A 23,747-nucleotide genomic window follows, 5' to 3' on the forward strand; every position below is an offset into this window, starting at 1 on the left:
CGCGGCAGTGTTGCATTTCTGCCTGTCATTTTTCCTGGGACTGGTATTGGATTAAGCTTGGCCTAGAGATGCCTGGGTCACCCCACAGAGTCCTTTCAGCTGCTGGTAGGTCACCTTCTCTGGAACTTCGCCACCACACCAAGGATCGGCTGGGAGTCAGGTGTGCTCGTGGGGGGGAGCGTTTGGCCAATTGTTTTTACCTGGATAGGATTTATTTAGCCTTACGTTAAAAAAATTATTGGAGGGAACAGGAGATTTCTAATCTGATAATTCAACTTTTACAGTCACCACACAGCTATTTGTGGTGTACACACAGTGCTTAAGAAAAGGTTTTTATTAATTTATAGCAAAAATGCTAACAACCTTGTTTAAATTTTTGCTAATGTTTTTATTTGAGAGATTAAAAAACCCAAACAACAAAACTCCCAACATTAAGAAAAAGAAGCAGAAGAGCTACCGATGAGAAATGGTCTGGATTTGCCACTCAACAGCGGCACCAGTCTGCACACAAGCCAGCTGCAGGCAGAGATGCGGCAGAGACCAACATGGTACTCATAGACCGAATGCGATACAAGAAACAACAAACCCAAGAATCAGAAGTAAAGGCCATAAAACCCCAACAACGCCCCATCTGAGTCTTACTTCCATCGAGAAACATAGGCAAAACTAATGTTTTAGGTTCATCCCGTGTTACAGATGGAAACTGCACTTAAGTTTGTGGCATAGCAAAGGCTGCTAAGGAACTTGGCAGAACGGCCATGCTTTGCCACCGAGCACTGGGCTGAGTACGTGACATTTTGGCTTCGCCAGCCTGCTGAGTTACTACGGAGTCCTCAGTTCAGTGGATGACGTTTTAAGGCAGGGGGGTAGCTGTGGGAAAAAGAGGACCACGACTTGCTTTGTAAGTACTAAGAGGAAGCTAAAAGTCCAACAAGAATTACGGCCTCTTCAGTACTCCACAGCTACGGGTACAGCAACATTGAATATATCAGGTACATAACATTACTTATAGACTCTACATGTAAAACGTGAACCAATTTATCATGGAAATCTGGTAACAAGCAACATTGCCATATAAATTCACACTTCAAGAAAGGCTAAGTGTGGAACCTTCCTTTGCAGGAGGATTTTCAATCAATGTTTTGTATAGAAAATATTAAACCAACAATGATAATTTGTTCTCTGAATCTCAATTCATTATTGGGTTAGTTTTCAGGAACGGAAAAAGGTTCCCTTTAGAAAATGTGTGAATACTCAGAATATGAATTCACAATCTAAATATTAAATAATTAAAAAAAAAGTTTCAACTGTCAGGAAGTCTTACTTGGCTGCAATATTTTAAAGCAATAACAGTAATACAAGGCATAGAAATTTTTTTCCTGCAACACTTGCAAATGTAAAAGTATTCACGTTAAATGCAACAGAACTATTAAAGAATAAACTGCTTGTAGAGCAGAGAAATGAGGGACTAGCTTTGCATTCAGTCATCTTCCTTACAGTTGAACTCCAGCTGTTTAAAAACATATTGACTTCATAATTTGGAAAATGATGTCCCATAGGTAACTGGTCTGCATACTCCTACGAAATATGATGCCCCAAATGGCATGACACCCCTTCTTGAAAAGTTTTTATCTCATCTCCACCGTTATCTCCACAGTTTAAACAAAAGAACAACTATCCAAATGTAAAATGCTCTTTTTTTTAATTACTAAATTAAGAAAGTTAAACAGTTTTAAAATGTAAACTTGCAAATAAACCATAACAAAATGTAATTAAGACTTTAAAATTTGCAACTCAGTATTAAAAACTCAATAGAAATAGAAAGGAATTTTTTTTTTTTGGTTAAACGTAAGTAATTCAAGGCTGGTACAGACAACTGAAAAGGTAATACTTTGTTCTGTGCATCCCCCATGAAATGTAAAGAAGTGCATAGTAATTCCACTGGAGAACTTGCAGACATAGAGAAAGTAATTTCATTAGCAGTACAGGACATTTAACACACTTATTTTACAATGGAAAAATGTTACACATAAAACAGAAAAATCCTAGTTGCATGACCAACAGTTTAGCAGGTGGACATGGCTAAAATGCTATGATTTTAAGACCATCTGAATGTGGTTACACTGTTTAATAAATCTTTTCGAAACATTTCGGTATGCATGTTTTGATACAAGAAGTCCTTGCAGTTTCAATTTTCCAGTTCAAACGGTGATGGTGTAGTTTTCTTGCTTTAAATATGTTCGTTTTAATTTCAAGAACAAATCATCACACACTTGTCAAACATTGGAAACATTACTGTAAATACAGCACATGATTCCTGAAAGAGCAAAGTTACAACCATCTACAGGTACATAATCATAAACAAAAAGTGCAATCCAATTTAAAAAAATCATGCTTGGCAAAAGCCAAAAATTAGACCACTGGCTTTCAGAATCCCACCAGTGTTTTCATGTCTGCAGTAAAATTATCACTTTCTGGGTACTGCTGCAGCAGGATTCATTCAATTCCAAATGAGTTTCCTCTGCAATAGCACCCATATACTGTATGTACAGGTATGTATATATATTATATATATTTTATATATAAAAAAGCAAAAAACCAAACACCTGTCCCGATTTTTCTTTTATTTGTTAAAACATGAAAAAAAATGTTTTAGACAAAGAGGCCACTTCTGGAAAATAATACTTTTAGTTGAATCAGGAGAAGACTAGTTAAAATCACATAGGTTTTGCGTTTTAAAAAAAGGAAAGCACTAGGATCAGTTATTGGCACCGAGTTACTATTTACAATGAACAGAGGTTTTGAAGTTTACATAACATCAATACAATGCAGTTTTGGAGTCTTTGATTAAGAAAGAACGAGTGTTTTTCTCCTTTTCATCCAGGACATTCAGATTATTAGGACAAGTGGTCGTAGGCAAGGGCTGCGGAAGTTCCCAGCTTCAGCCCCTCCTGTGCACGGCGGTGCTGGAAGATGCTGCACTCTGGAGAAGCCGATCACGGAGTTGGAAGCTGAAGGACAGGTGGGGCAGGGCTGAGAAACACCTGGTAATTCATGACAGTGTCTGGAGACAGGGGATTTACAGGTTGTCCCCAGGCTGGTACTGGGGTTCTGTTGCAGTGAAGTAGTCTTCAAGGAAACCCTGCAAATATTCGAAAGTTGGACGCTCCTCTGGGTCTTTTTTCCAGCAGTGGATCATAAGCTCGTGCAAGGAGATGGGACAGTCCTGAGGACATGGCATCCGATAACCACGTTCTACTTGCTCCAAGACTTCACGGTTATTCATGCCTGTAAAGGGCAGACAAATCCACACTGTTAAATTACAGGAAAATTAACCCGAGTCTAACTATATCTACAATACATATGGTTTTCTCGATCATACTAATTTCTTTTGGTTCAGACAAGCGAAACAAAACCACCCCGATGTCCTGTTTCAGCTCTTCATCTGCTGCAAGGCAACCTGGGTTATTTTCTTTCTCAGTAGAGGGTTTTAGGATCCAGTGATGAGCTCCCTCTTGGCTTACTCACAATGAGCAGGATTTGGCGCTTTCCCTCTCCAACAACAGTAGCCTTGAAATATATTATGCGAAGTGGTTAAAGAAAAGAAATGCATTACAACAAATACTATTCAAAATTCTAGAAATTAAGATGAATTTTTGAAACCCTCACACTGAGCGTGGGCCTTTCTTGAAGTGCTCTGTGAGGTCACACTGCAGAGACTTCAAGACAAACTCTGCTACTTTGGGCTACCAGGGGTGTCCAGCAGCATTATCTTCAACGCCAGTTCAGAGGCTTCCACTGTTCCATCCCAACCCAGAAGAGAACAAAGTTGCTCAGAAGACAAGTCAAATGCCAAGCAAAACAGCTCCACTGCAGAACCATAGCGTGCTCTCAATAAAGGTAAAAAGTTATATTACCATCATGCTTGTCCCTAAGAGGCAAGCCAGGCCCTTTGCTGCCTTGTCTTTTCTATGCAACCCCTTCAACCCTTGATTCCTCTGCTGAAGTGCTTTTCACCATACATTAATTGCAGTCAACCTCAATTTTAGTTTAAATATCTCTTCCAGTAATTCCTTTGGCTTTTTAATAGTACCAAAGGTAAGACTGGCACCGCAGGCATGCAGAAGTATTTCAGAGAAAGCATGCACACTGACTGCAAGCTTTGTGGCTTGCCATTTGGCAAGCCCTGCCCCAGTCCTCTGCTGAAAAATAGCTGCAGGCTTCACTCCCCTGACTTAGTGTGTCCTGCCAAGCAGCTCTGCAGGAGAACTAGTAGGGATGCTTATGTTCCTCCATGACCAAATCTAGAAACCGGCACCTTGATGTTGCTCTTTCTGTTAGCTTATCCTCCGCCTGGCTTCCATGACACCATCCTTCCCTGGGTCTCCTGACTCTGTTCTTGCAGGGTGTCCTCTTGAAGAATTTTCTTGTCCCACCTTCAGGACCCAGGGGATCGTCTCTACCTCGTATTTTTGGTAAACTTATTTGTGAGAAATAATTCAACCACCTTCTTCAATACAGATTCATTTGTCTACTCTACACCTTGACTAGTGGGAATAATATCCTTACGTTGCACAGCATTTAGGCTGGTAACTTAGCTGTATCCTTGGATTTGGTCTTTACTCTGTGTCCTCATGTCCTGGCTCTGTTTAATTCTTAAAGATGTTTTGAAAGAAGCATCTGCAAAATACGTCCTTTCCTGACCATCCACATCTAGATTCTCATCTCATGTTAGGATTACAAAACACCTTCTCCTCTTATCTTGACAGGGTAATTTTCTCCCGCTGATATCCATTTGCAGTGTCTCTGCAAGGATCATTTTCCTAGCCTGTTACTGTAACGACCCCTTGCATGGCCTTGCCACTTGCTCCTTGTTGCTTACTAGGTAAAATACCAGCTGCTTGTCTTCATTTTCAAAGCCTCTCACAGGCCGCCCCACTAGCATTTAGCGTCTCATTTGGCCATGTCCTGGTCAATTCACAGTTCTGGCTAGCTTACTGCAGCACCTTCAATTTTCAAACAAGCGCTGATGTGCTGTTTCTTGTGCTGCCTGTTGTGCATGGAGGAATCTCCCCAGAAAACCGCCCCATCCTCCTACAAACCTCTCCTTGCCGTTCCCTTCAGCAGTGATAGTTGCAAAAAGAAAGGTTAGATTTACAGTATTTCCTAACCCGCAGACCAAGACTTTAGCACTGGTTTCTTGTGTTTATCACCTGCATCCACCCACTGTGTTTTTGGTGTTAGATGCTTATGAGTAGGACTTCGTACGGCACCTAAAGTGGTCCCTGGTTACGAACTCCACAGAATGATGAAAATAGAGTAATAACGGTCCTCTGCAGACATCAGATTCCGCATAGGGTTAAGGTTCTCCTGTATTATTGACTCCAAACTGATGTTGTTAGGTCACACAGGCTCACAACAAACCAGAAAAGCTTGCCACACACTGAACAAGCGTTTGGGTGTTCCTCATTATCCAACAAGAACATTTTCAAACATATTTTACTTTTATATTAAATTACAAAACAACGCTAGTGGTCTGTTAGTCATCACCAACCCAAAGGCAGCATCAACCCAAACCTTCTGGCCTTCAAGATGCTACAAGAAAAAAATGGGCGTTTTGCTCATGTTGTGTTCTCAATATTAGTTTTTTTAATTTGTGCTTTGAACAAAGATCTGCACCGTTTTTTCATATCCTTGTCTTTGAATCAGCTGAATTACCTCATGTTTTGGAGTAGGAACTTCTGCTGTGCTTTGCTTCCCTTACATGTTAAAGGCCATGAAAATAAGTGTTACCAGTAACTCATCTATTGTATATACCTAAACCACAAACAAACTGCAGTCTTTGTTTTTATTTTGGCAGTACCCCTTTAAGTACAACACGGGTGGAAGCAAGAGCAGCAGAAAAGCTCCTTCCCAACTGATTTGTTATTCTAAGATATCAAATGTTTGGTATTTTTTTCCAGTGCATTACTCAGTGCTGCAAAGCACACTCTGAAACTTGATAACGAACTGTATGCTGGAAGAAAAACCCTGAGGAGAGAGAGGGGGGTGGAAAAACAGAAACAGCTCTTCACACCCTTTTTTTTAAAAAAAAAGATAGAAAAAAGAACATAAAAGGGACATTGCTGTCTGAAATCAGCCATTTTTTGTCTCTGGAAAATCAGTCAAGCCAGGTTTTGTCATCACAGTATAATCCAGGAAAATGCCCTCCTTTTCCTTTCTACTTTCCCCTCCCTCCCAGTAAAACCCAGATATGAAACTAAACCAAGTAATCCTCATGTTCCTTACTGGAATGCATACATCCAGCAAGGGCTGCAGCACCTAGGATTTGCCAAAGAAATTCTATCGGTTTTGACATGTGCTGCTAATTTAAAAAAGGAGTTTCAAATACATTTTTTTTAAAATCGATTGGATTATTAGTCAGGCTTATAAAAATAGCAGTGTTTCAGGTATACTTTCTACCTCTTAAACGGCCTATTTATGTTTACAGACCTATTATCTAGATTCGCTTATCTTATCCTACAAGTTTTAGTGTTTCTCTTTTGATAGCAGGAGCCTGTTCTATCTGCACTTGCAACACCACAGAGAGAATATTTGAGCAGTCTGTACAACTCCTCTCTCCTAATGAATACCCGAGAGTTTCAACTCTTTTAGTAAATAATAAATGAAATTCTGCTTGCAGTATGCTTCTAGACCCCTTAAAAGTCTATCCTAAAATCCTTAAATCGGTGGAATAAAATACTCAGCAATATTCTTCTGTAGACTACAGCTATTTCACCTGCTTGAAAAATCAGTTTGTGCTCATGATGTTTCTAGAATTACCATTTGGACCAAGAAGGAAACATCCATTTCCAAAAGATGGCTTTTCCATTAGCTTTTTATACCCTGAGAAGACCAAAACTGAAATAACCTCCCACCATCCAGCTTTATTAGTGAAACCTCCAATAATCTTAGGATGCCACAGGATATGGCTACTTTAATGCTCAATACAATAAAAATCTACTGCCCATATGGACTGGGGACAGAAACACAGTGCTGCTTGACTTTTCCTAGAAAAACTGCAGTAGTAAGAGTTACTGTGACATAAAAGAGGATGTAAAGTTTCCAGTTGCGGCTAAAGAAAACACTGGAAAGTGCTTTGGAGTGCTCTGAGGAGCTTGATTAGATGGAGCACAGCAGATGTGCAAACAGCACAGATCTGGGCAACGCTGCTCTTCCAGAAGACAGGAGACATTACTGCAACTAGGCAGCATCCCCACATCCAAAGCTAGTAAGCTATACAGATGACTTTGGGCAACGTGAAGTCCGGTGAGAACAGTGATGGTTTTAAGCCACCTTATTCTCGCTTTCTTCTGTTGGACTGAGAATTATGCTCCTTCAAGACCCACTGCATGCTTTCAGACCAATGATTGAACTAATACAGACACAAATGCTTAAAGTAGGAGTCTTAAAAGAACAGCTCAGCTGCTGTCCATCCCCAGAAATGCTGTATTTCAGATTCTCCAAGAAGCCAGAGCTGTGCCTCTGCTCGCATTCAAAGGTTCCTCAGACGTGGATATGTTGGCCCTCCCCTAGTACAGTTGAGAAGGTAAAACTGTGTAGTCCTCCAGAGGGGCTGGATCACGTTGGCACTCAGAGCATGCTCTCAAAAGAGAGAGGTACAATGGAGACAGGTTGATTTTTGGGTTTTGTTCAGTTTGATCTAGAAGCAGAATTTCTAACTTCTGTGGACAGCCCCAAAGAAAAGCCAGAGGTGAGGGCACAGGGATGGGATATGGGACTTAGGCAGGGAGATTATTCCATACGCGGGCACGATAGTGCACTGAAGGGAACAGGAAAGCTGCTCCTAAAGGAAGACAACCTTTGAAGCATAATGCTGTTCTTACTGCATACAATATGAACCTAGTTATTTTTGTGCAAAAGTAGTAACAACTTTTAAAAATCTGGAAGTCATGCCACTTCGTTTAGAAATTAAGGCCTGAAAACACCCCAGCAACTCCTCATCCTCAAAACACCCACAAAGCTAGGCTATCAATATCTGCTGGGTTGTGGTTTTGGTTTGGTTTTTTTTTAAAATAAGTTATTATTTGCTTGGTATAAGAGATGCAACTTTGAGCTATAGCATTTGCGAGTGGAGCTTTCCTGCTTACAAAGAAACCCACCTGAGCTCATCTGTGCTATGTGCTGAGTACGCATCTCTCTCAACTCCTTATCTACCATCCATGATGGCAGTACACACGCATATGCCGGCTCACTGACGTGTACTCGGCCCCAGCCTTGGGCAGCGTACCATGCGCTCTCTGGCACTTGTGGCCCAGCTTCCCCCAGGGATGAGGAGGCTGAACACAGCTCCCCAGGGACTGCAGAGCTGCTTGGAGCCCAAACTCAAAGACCTGCCTGGCAATGTGGATAGCATCGTGGTGACTGTCACACTAGACATAAAATGTAAATGCTCTTGATATGACAAGTGCAGCAGAAAGCAGAAGGGGCAAGTTCAGAGGTGCTTGTTTAGTGCAGCTGAGATTTTTGCCTATCCAAAAGGCAACATGTTAAAAACCCTCAAATTCTCTGACTACTGCTAGAGAAATGCAGCCTCCTACTCTTAAACTCCATTAAAAAACCCAAAACTAAGATCCAAGGGGAATTTGTGAAAGGGGAAAGAAACAGACACTGAAAAAGGTTGACTAAGCAGACTATTTTCTAAACTTGGCTCCTCTTCTGCCCATATCTAGTTTTTACTTCCCCACTGTAATAGAGGAAATAGAACCTCAATGCCCAGAAAGACTGTGAAAGTCGCTTATTTCAATCTGCTGCCTTGTGAAAAGAATGGGAAAGCATTAGGGAAGGCTAGGAAAAGCACTAATAAATTAGTTATCAGAACAATCCATTATGCCCATTGACAGAGAAACAGGCTTGGCTGAAGAATGAAGATGAGGACACCTGTCAAAAAGTCTTGCTTGTGGGAGCTACAGGGTCTGGGGCAAGGCTTGATTATGAACTCTAGTCTGATCTTCATCTCTGCCAGCAAAATCTTTACTGCTCACACGTCCCCACCACTGCTGCAACCTTTCTTCCAAAATGGGGCATCAGGACAGGAACTGGTTGAAATCTGGGGGACAATGAATGCCAAGTCCTGTTCCACAGTCTGTTCCCCTCCTATATACTGCCTGCCTTCTCCTTCTGTCCTCCTCGTTGTGCTTCTCTCTCCCACACAAGCTTAAAACAATGCCTGGTTCTCCAAGGCATGAGGTACAGTGCCCTGCAGGCATGGCTTCCACCACAGGACTGGGGTGTGTGCTATAAATAACCTCTCCAGGCACTAAGATCTTGTCAAGCAAGAGAGCAATTCCTTTGTCTGAGGGCCTCTCCCTGCTCCCCCCAGCCTGCTACAAGCTGTAAGCAGGAACATCAGGACACCATGCCCACAACTATTTCAGAAACTGGGTATTACAGCAGAGTGACAGCTCCATGACCCTCTTTGTTTCAAGGCTGACCCTTTCCAGAGTTTCCAAATCTACATGCCTTGGGTGCCAAAGTGGTTGGCAGTGCCTACAAACTGCATTCTCTCACCTATAAGTTGTCTACTTGGGTGAGGAGGGCTGAGCCTTGCCTCTCAGGGTGGTTGAACTCCCATCTTTTCCTCCTCGCACAAGCCATGCCGCAATGGCAGAAAAAGCCCTGTGGGTGCATCTGAACCCTACTCCCTGCCCCAGACAGGCACCTGAATTCATGAAGCTTTATCCTTCCAGGAGGTCCTTCCTCTCCCCAGCATGAAGCAGGAGATGGATGATCCTTTCTACGTCAGGGGAAAATAGAGTCTTTTCTGAGGAGCTCAGGAGGCCTTTGTCACCTTGGGAAGTCTGAGTCCTCTTTTCAACCCACATGCAAAGACAGACCCTTCTGAGAAGGCCGCAGTTCCCCTCCACCGTTGCCTCAGCCTATAAAAGCTTTCCTAGTTAGGGTCTGGGGAATGAGACTGAATTGAAATCGCTAAAGACTTTGGAAATTCAAGTTTAAAATAGAGGCTGCCCTCAGGTAAAACTGACAGAGAGGGGAGTGATGGTGACCATGGGAATGGTTAAGACCTCCTGGCTGAGCAGGGTGGGAGTCCCGGTGGAGAGGAAGGGCCCTGGCGCAGAGCTCGGACAGTGTGTAACCGAGGCAGTACATGACCATCCACAAAACTGCTGACTCTGTGATATGTAACACACAAAAAGTTGCTTCCAGCTACTTGATGTCTTCCTAGCGTGGGTGGGGGAGAGTGAGCCAGAAGGACTTTCAGTGTGTGAGGGCTTTATGTAGTGAGGGATGAAGGGGGAGGACGCTGCTGAAAGAGAAGAGATGCTGCTAGTTGTCTTTGATGTGCTCAAACTGCCACATAATAAAACTGTCCACATTTTCAGGACACAGACCATGCCTGAGATTTCTGTCATGGGTCCTACAAGAAATTATATATTGCAAGCACTTAAACGCACATCCAGTGGCCTCCTTCTCCTTCAGGGAGGGAAAGGAGCACTTGGGAAGTGCAGACATCCTCTGCTGCCATGGCCAATACTGTGTTCAGTTACAAACTCCTGAGTTAACATGGGGCTTAGACAGTCACTTTTGCCTGGAATAGTATTTTTCCTGTGTGTGTGCACGTCTGTGCTCACGCACGTAGTCACTAAGCATCTCTGCCCCACCACTGTGGAGCTCAGGGTAAAAAATTCACCTTAACTCTGCCCTGGCTGGTGAGACCCCTTGTGCACCCACTCTGCTGGTAGTGACTAGGAATTTCCTCTTCCTGCAGCCCAGCGAGGGGCATTGCCCACCCTCTGGGAGCAGCACCGTATCAGCTGAGTCTTACACATCTTCTTTCTGTCTTTGACCTTTGCACTCCGTGCCATGTCTGCATTTAACCCTCAATAAACCTGTGGAAATCATGGCTGTCTCACACCACTGCCAGTAACACTCATGGCAAGAAGACCTTTGTGCCAGCTACTGCCACTCCGTGTGGTGGCAACACCCGCTTTTCTTTAACCGCGTGGGGAAATGCTGGGCAGAGGGACTCATCCATCCCACAGAAACATGTCATCTCGGTTTCTGCTACCTCATTCTGTTGTCACAGTCACAGCTTTGCTAAGCTGCTCCCTGTTAATCACGCCAAAATTCACTGCTGATCACGAGAAGCCTTCCAGTCCTCATATTCTCTTCCCAAATATCAGCTACTGGCTGCTAGGTGCTAGCAAAGTTGAAATTCCTGGTAAAACTCTGGGAGTTTAGTTTTGCTGAGTTCAGCCTTCTGAAGTGGCGTGAGATACCACAGGATAAACTGAACTCCGCCTCGATGCTTCGCCTGCGCAATTTGATGTATGGATCTGACTGCTTGATCACGGCACAGATGATTGGAAAATTGAAACTACTTTAGGGCACTTTCCATTAAATCAGCTGCAGTGCACACAGCCATACTGGTGAGTATTTAGAGAATTTTTTTTTTTATAAAAAGGATAAAGATGCAGCTAGATGCCCTGTTGTTAGTATCTGTGCTGGTAAGAAAATGAAGGGATTAAATTCTTTTCCGTGTAATGCACTGCTTTCACCTCACCCCTTTCCTCTTCACCTGAATGCCTACAATCTTCAGGGGGGCACCAGAATGAAAAGCTCTTTCTGCATAGGCAGATCCAATCACCCCTCCTACAAATCTTAATCCATCGGATACTTGGCAGGGTTTCAACAAAGAGCCATGGGCCCTCCGGTTCCCCCATGCAGAGAATCTGGCCCCGCTGTGACCCTGCCATGAGCTCCGGCCTGCACATTACAGAATTATTTTCTTTCCTTTCCATCCATCTCAAAAGCAAGGATTGAAATTTAAGAGTTTATAAAAAAGAGATTGGGTAATACCAGACATTCAGACAGTCATCAAACCTTGCAGAGAACCAGACTGACAGAATGAAGAGAGTAATGCCACTCTGGGAGTTTAACTGTTGGTATCTTAAAGTGAATGCAATACTACGGAGAGCTATTTGCTGCACAGCATAGTAATTTTACATTGCTTTCATTATTTGGCTAGAAAGTATATTAATTGAATTGAGAACAATTAAAAAAATTAGAAATGAATATGTTGGATTTTCTGTCCTCTTGTCATTTTTATCATGACCATCACGTAACAGCTTTCAGAGTCAGGACCGTTTTCAAGCATACACAGAACTTATGTATGATAACCATCCTCCTTTGAGCCCAGTGAAAATAAACAAACGTTCCAATTTAAGCATATGGCTTAAATGGGCTCGTTCCCACTCCTTTCCCCAGGTGAAGCAGGGCTCAAACTGTTTTCTTACCTGGGTATGGCACTCTCCCTTTTGTTACCAGCTCTGTCAGTAGGATCCCAAAAGACCACACATCCGACTTTATTGTGAACCTTCCATACAATGCTGCTTCTGGCGCAGTCCATTTAATGGGAAACTTTGCACCTAATGAAAGAATAAATGAGTCTTAATCAGAATAAAGACAGAATCAAAGTGCCAGTTTGCAGGTGACTGTTGTGTTCTGCAACACGTGCGGGTGGACAGAGCTGCAGGCAAGTGTTAAAAACAGCTCCATGGAGTTCGGTCAGAGAGGACAGGCGGGTGGAACATGTAGGGCAGAAGGAAAGACTTAGCAGGGAAGGGGTGGTTTGTCCCACATCCCAAGAGAAGGCTAAGACATTTTAATTCAAGTTTGAAGTTTTATAAAAGAAGAAAAGTTTTAAAAAACAATAAGCCCAATATAATAGAAATTCTTTCTTCCAAAATGTTTTAAATTAACATTTCCCTGTGATATTCGCAAGTCAAACACAGTTAGCACATATGAATAGAGGTGAGATGTACTGGAAATGTACCTCCCAGTTTGCCTGCTCAAGCTGAGCAAAATGCAAACTAAACAAACATGGTAAAAACGTAAATTAAAAACAAACCTAATATTTCATTAGAAACATGCAAGGACTTAAAAATAATACTGCCATTTGAGTTGCTTGGACTGCAATGATGTCAAGGCACAATTTTGGCCTGTGATTTATAACTTGACAGTATACTTTAAGCTCCTGGCACTGAAAAGCCTGTAGTGCCTTAAATACGTGCAGTTCTAATGTGCTCATCCATCATCAGAGCTTGCAGGAGCCAGTTGTGGTAAGGATGGTAAGATAACAAGCCTTTAAACACTGATGTATTTGCTTTTCCAATCATTTACTGTTTTCTTAGGGAAAATATTTTCAGTATGACTTTAAAGAAAAGTCTTGTGGTAATAATTAACTTGTAGTATGTACGAAAAAATATGCAGACATTTCCCTGGTGCCTTGTATTAACATACAGGCAAAAGAGTTGCATTGCTTGTTGCTGATCCCTAGTGACAAACACTCTTGAATTTGGAAACAGACTGACTTTGACTTCTCACCACCCGCTCATAAAAGTTCCCTTAGCTTTCAGGAGGAGTGTGGAAAGTGTAACAATGTGGACAAATCACTCTCAGGGAGTGAAGTTATGGCCCTGTTTACAGTTCCCTGCCGGTGCTGTTCCGCCGTCACATCCAGTGCTCGATGCCCCGTATCTTCTGCTATATGCCGCAATCTGACTTGACTCAGAGAACAAAGTAAACATGGTAATTCTCATCTCCTTACTTAGTAAAACATCAGGTGTGCTAAAATTTTTCCTGCTCTACATGTAAGTGATCCTAAGAGAGAATATTACTCAGAAATAAATATGTTTTTCTAGGGAAAATTGCAGTTGCTCAAGTAAGTCCTGCTAAATTAAAAGACGCAAGACAAAGTTTCAAATCCCTAATGCCTGAAGTCAGGAACTTAAGTCTAGTTAAGCATCAACACATCAGTGGTTAGATTTGCAAAGGTGCCAGAGGATTTCTGGATGTCTATTCACTTTCAAAAAAGTCTGCCTCTTCTGTGTTTTCATTAGTTGATATGCAGGCAGGAGCTAAAATTTGGGTGCTCGGCTTTGGTCTCAATCTCCCTAACTTACACTTCTTCATGGGACCAATCTTAGTTTACAAGACTCCAAATTTACAGAACTTCATCTTCTCTTAAAAACTGCCTTGGCCGTGATGTCCGAGATCTCTGCAGCAGCAGCCTGCCATCACTTGAGCCTCTGTCCTGGAAGCTGGCCCTGCTTCAGCAGCACCAGCAGCCACGTGGGGTTGGCGACCGGCTCCCCCAGCCACCGGCAGATCCTGGGGCTATACACCCCTTGTCGATCCCTGGAAAAACTGCAAGCTGCGTATATCTCGTGGTCGGGTTCCCTAGGCCTACAGTGCACGGCTTTAGATGGGCGTATGCAGGCATGCCGTGAATATGAGGGCTGATGTCCCCCTGCTCTCTCATACGTGCAGCTGAGATAGTACACACACACCATGCCAGCTGAATGAATAGCTCCAGGCTGGCCAGCAGCCCGAAGGCTTGGATGTTGGCTGGTGGTGTGTGAGATAGCCAAGCACGAGGGTTTGCTTGTTCGTGTGTGGCACGCATTTTATTCAATGCATTTTTTTTTTTTCTTTAATCAGCTGTGTTTTTCTGAGAAGCTGAGCCAAACCTGGTCTAATTCCCTTGTGCCTCATACTCAGATCCAAAGGTAGCAGCCACCTACAACTCATCCTTGGAGGAAAGAAATCTCTTCAGACTCCTTTGTGGCCAACTCCCCCGGTATTTTTGCCTTCCTCATCTCCTGCTGGTGTGGCACTGGGATCTGAGTATGTGGTGTGTCGAGGGACCATGGGAAGATGAGAAGCAACGTAAGTAGGTGAGAAGGGGGGACAATTCCAACACATCCCTTCTCCTGAGAGCTAGAGCAGTACAAACCCCATTGGACTGTGATGAGCGCTGCTGGAGAAGACAAACGGTCTGTGCTGTGGATTTTCCAACGACAGGATAGCTACTCATTACGTTTCTATGTTGCCCCTGCTGTGGGTGATTCTCTGGCTAAAACAACTAATACAAAAATCACGTTCTGCATTTTGTGCAGTATTCGCTGAACTTTGGTTTGAAGTGATAGATGGGGAGGAGGGAAAGGCAAGGTTGGCAGAGAGGTCGCTAGCAGAGCCCTGCCTCATGGTTTTCTGGCCCTGCAACGCATGCTGGAGGCTAGATGGTCCAAGAGAGCCTGCAACCCAGTATGGCAGAGCCATCAGTAAGGGGAGAGCAGAGACCAGTTGAGGATGTACCGGGCTGGCCACCTGCACAGCTGCAGGTACAACGCATGCACTGCCATAACAAAAAGAGATCACACACAGCTTGTGTGAATAGGGGTGTGTGTGTGTGTGTCTAACAGGGATCCCCCCAGGGTGCTGCCTCCCATCTAATGTCTGGCACTGGAGACACGGGCAGTGCACTTCTATGGAAACACAAAAATCCTCAAAGGTGTTGAGCACCGCTCCGAAGCCTCCCAGTTGCTACTGCTAGACGAAGCGTTCGCACAGGCTGGAAGCTGTGCATGGCTCCTGACCGACAGACAGTCTCCACGCTTACTCTCTGCCCAACACACCGATTAAAAAACCCACCCCCTCCCTCTGCCCAGGCCTCAGCAGCTTATTAAACAAGCTGACTTTGTGCTGCAAACAAATTACAGCATCAGATCATCAGATAAAATGCATATTACTGACAAGCATGTTAATAAATCTGATAAGCCAAATTACCCCAGCTGACAAGGGAGCCTATCTCCTACTTTGAAGGCAGATTTTACATCAGTGGGGGGGGATTTCTTTTTTTTTTTCCTGGAACCCGTTTTATTACAAACTAGCAGGTCAGTAACTCCACGTGTGCAAACCAACCACGCACCGCAGTCGTTAGGTCAGGATAGCCTGTCTTGGCCCCAAAGCAAGGTACTAATCTGCAGCTTTTATCTCTGTCCCTTTTTTGAAACATTTCAGCCCGGGAAAGCCCTTTTTGGGTTTCTGCACTGCTCGCAACCACATCAAGCCAAAGCTGCTCGTACAATTTACTGTTAGGGCAGCCGGCCCGGCCTCCTACCTCCGAGGATTTTTGTGAGGCTCAGCCCTGTTCTTGGGATCTCTGCCCATCTCTGCCCAGGCATTCACACAGGTTATCTCCCAGAGGATTTCCTTGGGAAAAATCAATCCGTGGCCCTGCTTTAATTCTTCGTCGGCTATAAGCAGGTTGCGTGATGAGAAGGAGCGGAGGGGGCAGGGATAATTGAATGACCTTGACGTACAACTCTCAGCATGGTTTCTTCTGAGGCAAGCGAAAATCCCTCAGAGCTTTGTTTTTTTCCGATCTAAATCTCGACAAAGCAGAAACCTCTGAAATTCACGCCCCAGAGCCACTGCCAGCTTAATAATGATCCTGTTTCCAGAAATGCTACAAAGCTGCTACCTCTTGTACCTTAAAACCAAACCCAATGCAACACCCCAAGCTCTAAGACCCCGAACCCATGGGAACTCTTGGGTTACTGACCAGAGAACATAGCGCAACAGCAAATTGCTCCTGGGGCTGGAAAGGGAAAGCCACAAAAGGTAAAAACGAAGTGCTGAAGCAAGTATGTAACAGGAAACGAGTCAGCCCTGGTAGGCGATGATGAGTGCCGTGTGGGAGGGACTGCGCAATTACATTTTTTGTGCTGTGAGAACGAACGTGAAATTACAAGCCTGGCAAAACATCAGTGATCAGAAGCAGGCTCCACAGGCTGACCCCTCCCCAGGAAGCAGGGGACAAGGGGCGGAACTGCAGGTCTAAACACCCCTCTCGCCCTCTGCCTGCACGCCCCCCTTCCCCTCGCCCTTCCTCTTGACCTGGCCACGCTCCTTCTCGGAGAGCAGATGGCATCTCTGTAGGAGCATTATGAGTGATCCCCCTCCGGGACCTCGGGCGCTGGCTGTTGAAAAGCAAGAGTCCTTCCTCCTGTCCGCTCCACGGCTCGCTTGGGGAACGGCAGGCAAAGAGCAAGAACAAAGCCCTGGATGTTACAGCCCGCAGTACAGTCAGTCGTGAACAAGAGCGATCTGATTAGCTGGTGAGCTCGGAGCCAAGCCTCTACAAAAGGACTGGGGAGAGCCTGGAAGGGGAAAAAAATCCCTGCTCATTTCTAGGAAATCAAAATAAGAAGCATCACTTGTTTTTAAGCAGGGCAGGAAGGAGATATTTCTAAGTGTTAAGGAGGCAAAAATGATCTGAGAGTTTACAAACACGTACCAGAGCTCCCAAAATAGCTCTGACTTGTCTGGAAGGCATCAGAAAGATCCTTATTGTTTCATGTGTGCTTGGAGCGGCATTGCTGCAAGTGCTGCCAGTGTATGCAGTAGAAACAAGGCCTGGAAAATAACTGTGCTGTTTTTTTATTAAGGCAATTTTAAATTTGTATCAGCTGCTACTGCTTAGAATAGTAACAACTCTTCCCCAGCAACTCTGTGGAGCACTCAGCACTCTCCACAAAAATGCCATGTGCGTGGCCAAAACTCCACGTAGCTGCGAACCAGATCAGCGTAAGGGTAGCAGAACTGCATGGGAAATCCTGTGTTGGAGGTGATGGGAAGTTTCCCTCTGTCCTGCAGGATACCAGAGGTTTTAAGGCTTGCTTTACTGACACAAGCATCATCACTGATGGAAGGAAACAAGACTGAATGCCCGACACTGTGTGTGTGGGAAGATGTTGCAACAGCAACAGCCAAAAGAAGCAAGCCCTGATGGTGCAGGCTGCAATACAGTCCACGAGTGTAGCCTTTAAAATGGGCGTCACTTTAATAGGCATGTTTTTCCCCTTTGATTACTCACTTCCTCTAAAAGCAAGAGGAGCCAAGTGCTTATTACAAGCCAAGAACTTTTTTTTGCTATTATTTAATGGCAGCGTATAGCTGCTAGTCACACACTTTAAATCATTAGTGGCGTGACCATCTCTTTCCTTCCTGACGATTGCTGAGAAATGGCAGTGCAGACAACAAACCGCTTTTTATTTACCTCTCATAAATCAGGAGCAGTCAGGCCTCTTTTGTTCAAATCAAAAAGAAAATAAACCGGTCAGTAAAACGTTACCACCAGGCTGAGTAATACCCATACAGGTTCAGGAATCCTGCACTCTAGCCCGCTGGGGCTCAAAGCATCCCCATCTGTTTCCTTTCAAAATATTTAATCGGAGACAAAAGTGACAGTGGGGGAAGGGAGCAGGAGATCAAGCAAGGCTGGAGAAAACCACCTCTGCCCCACGCCGACAATGAGCTCTGTACTAACACACTTAAGCCAAGAGAAGGACGACTGCTGAGGAGAGAGTGACCAAAGGCTTTAATCTTTGGATTTCATAAGGCAAAACATTTCCTTTCTCCCACAGGAGCTGCCAGTCTGGAGCGCTCCCCGTCCCCCTCCCCTCCGCTGGCCAGGCTCTCCTCCTGTGTCAAAATTCCCACTGAAGCAGTAGTCAGCTAGATAAACAGAGCAGTCCCCAGATGCATCCCCTTGGAGGCTGAAGTAATAGGTCATGGGAAAGAAGCAGAGGCAACCATTTCCTTCTGATACTGTGGTCTCCACCAGCAGCGATCAAATCTGAAGTTTAACTAAACAAACCAGGACTCAGTCCCACTTGAAGAAAAATTCCAGTGGCCCATTAGAAACCATGTTTCTTCCTCAATAAATTACAGGTCCTAGGCTCACCCTGGCTGCCCAACTGGCTTGGAAGCCAGGTTAATTACAGTGAAATGTAAATTGAGAGTGTGCTGCTTGGTCAAAAATGCACCCCTCCCTAGAACAAGCTACCACTTAAGAAAGGGTCAAAAAAACATTAGTGAAAGTAGGAAAACCTTTCTACAGGATGCCTGTGATTACAGCTCTTTGGGTCTCTCTCTTAAGGAATTCTGTAGCTCTGAAGGACTTAAGCCTGACCCTGAGGTCAGGGGAAGGAAGTATTGTCCATTGCCCTGAAGTATGGGAAGGATGGGTAACTTCTCCATACTCGCACCATGAGATGAAGCCAGGCAAACATGATTCAGATCTCCTGATCATCAGTGATGCAAGTTAAAAGCCTGCTTTTAACTTCTCCCACTTCTCCCTTCCCAGCCACTTTTTCCACAATACAAGCGATTTCTGTCACAGAAGAAGGGCAGGAGCTACCCATGACTATGCTCCCTCTCCCTGCCAGTCCCAGCGTTATGCTTTTCTCAGCTCAAAGTTTTCCCACCCAAAATCCAATCATTTTTATTGTCTTAAAAAATCTAAGCTTCTCCTCAACATCAGTCAGGCAGGTTTTCATGGCTTTCTAACATGTGAAGAGGGCAAAACTATTCTGAGAGGTTTAAACCAGGAAGCAAACAGGTCCTCAGAGGATTTCCTAGGGATCAGGAGCCTGAAGAGATCTGGCCAGAAGTAGGTCACATACTTGTCTATTAAAACAAATAATTAGTTATGTCAAACTATATGTTGGGTGGTTTCCAAAGGGAACAAAAGACATGGCAGTAAACCAGACAGAAACGGAGATAATACAGGACACTCTTTCAAAGCCATTTTGCAGACTGGATCTGGCTGCCTCGTTCAAGGAAAACTCTTCTCGTTTTACACAGGGGAAGGGCAAGCAGGCAGCTTTCTGTCTGCCAGAGCCTGCAGACACTCTTGTTACTCTGGAGAGAACCACATGAGGCTGTTTTTTCTAGCAAGGAGCAATTCCCACCCTCAGGCTGAAATCAATAGTGGTTAACTCTCTGCATTAGTACCTGCCATGGGTTCTTCAAGGGCCCCCCAAAATAATCAGGCCTTGCTGTCCAAATGTGAAGCAGGCAACTTTTAGGGTGGACACAGCCTGTGGTCCACATCCCTGCGACTAGGTACTGCTGACAGCAGTTCAGAGTGGTGTGAACGGCGTGAGAGCTGCTGCTCCTAGGCCAAGACAAGGCATACTGGAAACTCTCTGGCTCCTTCCGTCAACACTTGAAAGTTACAGAAAGAGGTGAGCTCTTTCCTAAGAATTAATGGCAAAATCCATGCTGAAACAGGGACTTCTGGTCAAGAGAAGAAACTCACAACAGGAAGGGGTAAATGCAGATAATGAAGTACTTAACCGACCTGTGCTTTCTGATGACATACAACAGGGTTTAACGGGACACTCCTTGGCTTTGGCACTGAAATGGACGGAGTGGCATTTACCGACACATATTGAGCAAGCACTACCAATGTACTGCCAACAGAAAGAGAACAAAACTGTAGCTCTGCAAACTTGGACCAACATCTGACAACTAAGCATGACTTGTAAAGAATGACTAACTACAAAATGCCTGTGTCATGGCTCAGTCTGAACACACACAGGCTTTTTAAAAAAAGCTACAATACTCTCTGATACATTTTTATAGTGTATCAGTGGTCGGCTGTGCCCAGCACGCTGTGTGGTACTGGAAAACGGCTTTCCTATTAAAGTAACTTTTTAAGTTCCCAAAGAAAACACAGTGCTCAGAGAGACAGCTCCATTGCATAGAGACACAATTCTTTGACCTGTTTGAAATAAAGAAAATAAGAATAGCACAGCAATGTTGATAGCAGTTAGTAAATACTAGAAGGCACGCTACGAAAGAAATAGCTTACATGGGCTTTTCTGGATTACCCCATTCAGGCTTTTAAGGCCGGTAAGTAAAGTATCCTCTTTGTTATGGCACCGTGAGGATCTTGTCTTTACTGTCACTTCACCCACCTGTGCCCGCCCTCATCATCTTTGTTTCATTTTCGTCAGTTTTTAAAGGGAAGACAACTAAATAAGACATTCTCTTTAGGACATACATTCAGCAGTGAAGTTCTGGGCTAGGAGTTAATATGAGTTCAGGATTTACTGAAAGCAACCCCAAAGCATATGAGAGAGAGCTTTTTAAAGCCATGTTCCACTCTTCCCCTGTCACAAGAATGACGATCAGTGCTACGCCTGCAGCTGTTATCTACCTTGTCTGGCTGTATATTCGTTGTCTTCAATCAGTCTTGCCAATCCGAAGTCGGCAATCTTGCATATTAGGCCATTCCCCACCAGAATGTTTGCGGACCGCAGATCTCTGTGTATGTAATTCATTCGCTCGATGTACGCCATTCCTGCAGCCACCTGCGAGAAGCATGAAAGACAACCGGCACATTTTAAAATGAACTCAGACATACACGGGCTATAAAATATGTAGACCAAAGTGCTCAATACTCTGAAGACAGACCTGGGCTGCCATGTCCACCAAATTCGGTAACTTCAAAGCTCTTCCTTCTCCATCTTTTAAGAAATCTAGCAAACTCCCTGCAAATGCAAAGTTGACACAATAAAGAGATGTTAGGGAAACCATGGCTATTCATCAGGATGGAGGTGCAGCAATATGTGCAATATTAAAGACGGCAATGTTTCAAGTTCAAGTGGACAGTTTCAAAAAAACCCACAATATCTTAGAATTCTTCTATTATACTTGTTTCACTCTTCTTTAAGGTTGGCTTGCAGAAGAATATGTCACTAGTCCAAAGAGAGTTGCAGGGAAAAGAAACAACATTGTTTTTAATTTTCCTGACCATTACTGAGAAAGCTGATCTTCCTTAACTTTTCCAGTGCTCTTTGAAACTACATACCTGCTGCTCTCTAAAGGCCTCAGCTAGCTGCAAAGCATCAGCTCGGTTCCAAGCCACACAAGCTATGGAAAAAGTCAGATCCCAGTTCAACTTGCTCCAAAAGAAAGGTCAGCCTGGAGCCTGGTACGCCCAAAGGGGCTAGCATTAACAAAGGCTAATTTTCCTTAGAAATTAGTAGTGCTCCTTCTCTAGGTAACCCATAACTAAACGTAGCATGAACCATTAATTTTAGAAGACCACTATGCAAAACTAGAGAAGACAAAGCAGAGATCAAATGAAAGCAATTTTAGCAAAAGCAATAAGGACATAGCTCCCCTGTGCAAGAGAAAGCAAGGAGGTTCCCTGTAGCTTTTAAAAAAAGCCTAAGGTGCTATAGCTCCCTTCCCAATCTTGTATTCAAACAGAGAAGTGTGGCAGTCTCCTTTAAATAAGGTCAGTGAATTGGTTTAATAAATAAGGGGGAAAAGACAGATGATTAGGCGTTTCTCCCTTGATAAATCATCAACCTCAAGCTCAGATCCAAAGATGTAAAATGTTACAGTAAAAACTAGTGAAGTAAGCCAAAATAAACCACGTACTTCAGAGGGATTTTGAGAAGTCTTTTTTTAAAGGGGAAAAAGCACATGCTTGTCACTGAGACATATGATTAAAGTGTGAGTTAGTCAGGGCTTGGACGCCTCTGAGGAGGGAGGTGGGCAGGCACCTGCCAGGAAAATAAAAATCAACTCCAAATAGACTGAAAAAATGCACTTAAAATTTCAGAGTGTATCCTCCAATGTACAATGAAACTTCCCTGTGAGAACTTATGTTTCCTATTTGGTTCACTTGCTTTTCCAAAACAAGCAGATTTTTTGCTCTGCTCTCAGCACCCCTGCTGGAGATCTGACGAAGCGAAAAGTTTTCCTTTTCTCATTTTACGACATCGTTACCAGTTAAGTAGCTTAAAGAAAAAGAGAAGGGAGAAGGGGAAAGGGAAGGGGAAAGAGGAGGGAAAGAATCATATGTGCAAATCACGTATTAAAATGATAAATGGGGTGGACTGAAAAGCTGTGATCTGAGAGCGAGGTGCATGTGACAGAACTCAGGATTGCTAAAAGAAGAAACAGAAATCGTAGGCCGACAAGTCAACACTGAAAGAAGATGCCGTATGAACTCTCTGGCGCCAGGAAAAGCTAGGTTCTTGGGAAGCAGCATGTAATATCATTCAAACTAGAAAATGCAAATCTCCACTTGTCAGGGAAGTTTAGATGCTGATGCAGTTGGAAGCACTTAGGCTGCACCAACTTCTCCCTCCCCCACCTAGCGCAAATTTTCTTTGTACATCTAGCACATTTCAGGTTTTGGGCCCAGTTCAGAGCTGAATTCATAATTCTTCTGAAGCCAGAGGTGAATTTGGCTTCCTGTTCCCTCTCTCCTTCCTCATACGCTGTTCATGCATCACACTGCACCTCCCTCTGTATCCCCAAGGAGCATCAACAAAGAAAAAATATTGTTATCAAGGGCAGCAGCTCTGGCTTCACCTTTGCTCATGTACTCCGTGACAATATAGATAGGTTCTTCAGATACCACAGCATAAAGTTGGACCAATTTGTCATGTTTTAGCTTCTTCATGATTTGGGCTTCCTCTAAGAAAGATTCTGGAGACATAGTGCCAGGCTTCAGGGTTTTGATAGCCACTTTAGTATTTCCGTTCCACGTACCTACAAGCACAGATACTTCGTTAGATTAAACAACATCTCCTCCTTCTGCCTGATGCCTAATGTAACCAAGGAATAAACTAGCAAGGACACTTAATATAATTATTTTTTTAAAGTGTGGTTTCCCATGTTGCCTTATCATTATATTCCTCCCACGCCTCCCTCATATTTTAGAATTTTTCTATTATACTGAAAAATAATACTCCCATTGGCACTGGGGCACAATCACCATTGTCCTATTCAGACAATGCTTCCACTGATGTCCACAGAAACCTTCTCTGAGTAAGAAATGCGGGACTGCTGAAACCCATCTTCATGTATTCCCTTGCTAACAAGTAATTGCTACAGACAACAACACAGCTCCAGTCACACATTTGGATAACAAAACTGGTTAAACCCAGAACTTTCCATTTGCAAGACATTTTAACATTTTGTTTTTGTTCTGAGTCAGAGGAAAAAACATATTCTAAGAAAAATTCCCAAGAAACAAATTCTGAATCGATTTCATTTTAGAAACACGG

The 23,747-nt window shown here is 43.8% G+C and overlaps 1 protein-coding gene across 4 annotated transcripts in view; it reads right to left on the reverse strand.

Annotated features, from left to right (window-relative positions):
• Positions 1-364: 364 nt before the first annotated feature.
• Positions 365-23,747, reverse strand: part of FYN (FYN proto-oncogene, Src family tyrosine kinase) — a 144,752-nt gene continuing 121,369 nt past the window's right edge. For all 4 annotated transcript variants that reach the window (XM_076333438.1, XM_076333437.1, XM_076333441.1 and 1 more), the window contains 5 exons: positions 23,050-23,229; positions 21,133-21,209; positions 20,876-21,029; positions 12,318-12,449; positions 365-3,288 (listed from right to left, as the gene is read on the reverse strand). In XM_076333438.1, the coding sequence (XP_076189553.1) occupies positions 3,080-3,288; positions 12,318-12,449; positions 20,876-21,029; positions 21,133-21,209; positions 23,050-23,229 (752 nt within the window). In that variant the 3' untranslated portion in view covers positions 365-3,079. The remainder of the gene's footprint in view (positions 3,289-12,317; positions 12,450-20,875; positions 21,030-21,132; positions 21,210-23,049; positions 23,230-23,747) is intronic.

Source organism: Aptenodytes patagonicus, chromosome 3 (assembly GCF_965638725.1).
Source record: "Aptenodytes patagonicus chromosome 3, bAptPat1.pri.cur, whole genome shotgun sequence".
In the NCBI taxonomy this organism is placed as follows: Eukaryota; Metazoa; Chordata; class Aves; order Sphenisciformes; family Spheniscidae; genus Aptenodytes; species Aptenodytes patagonicus.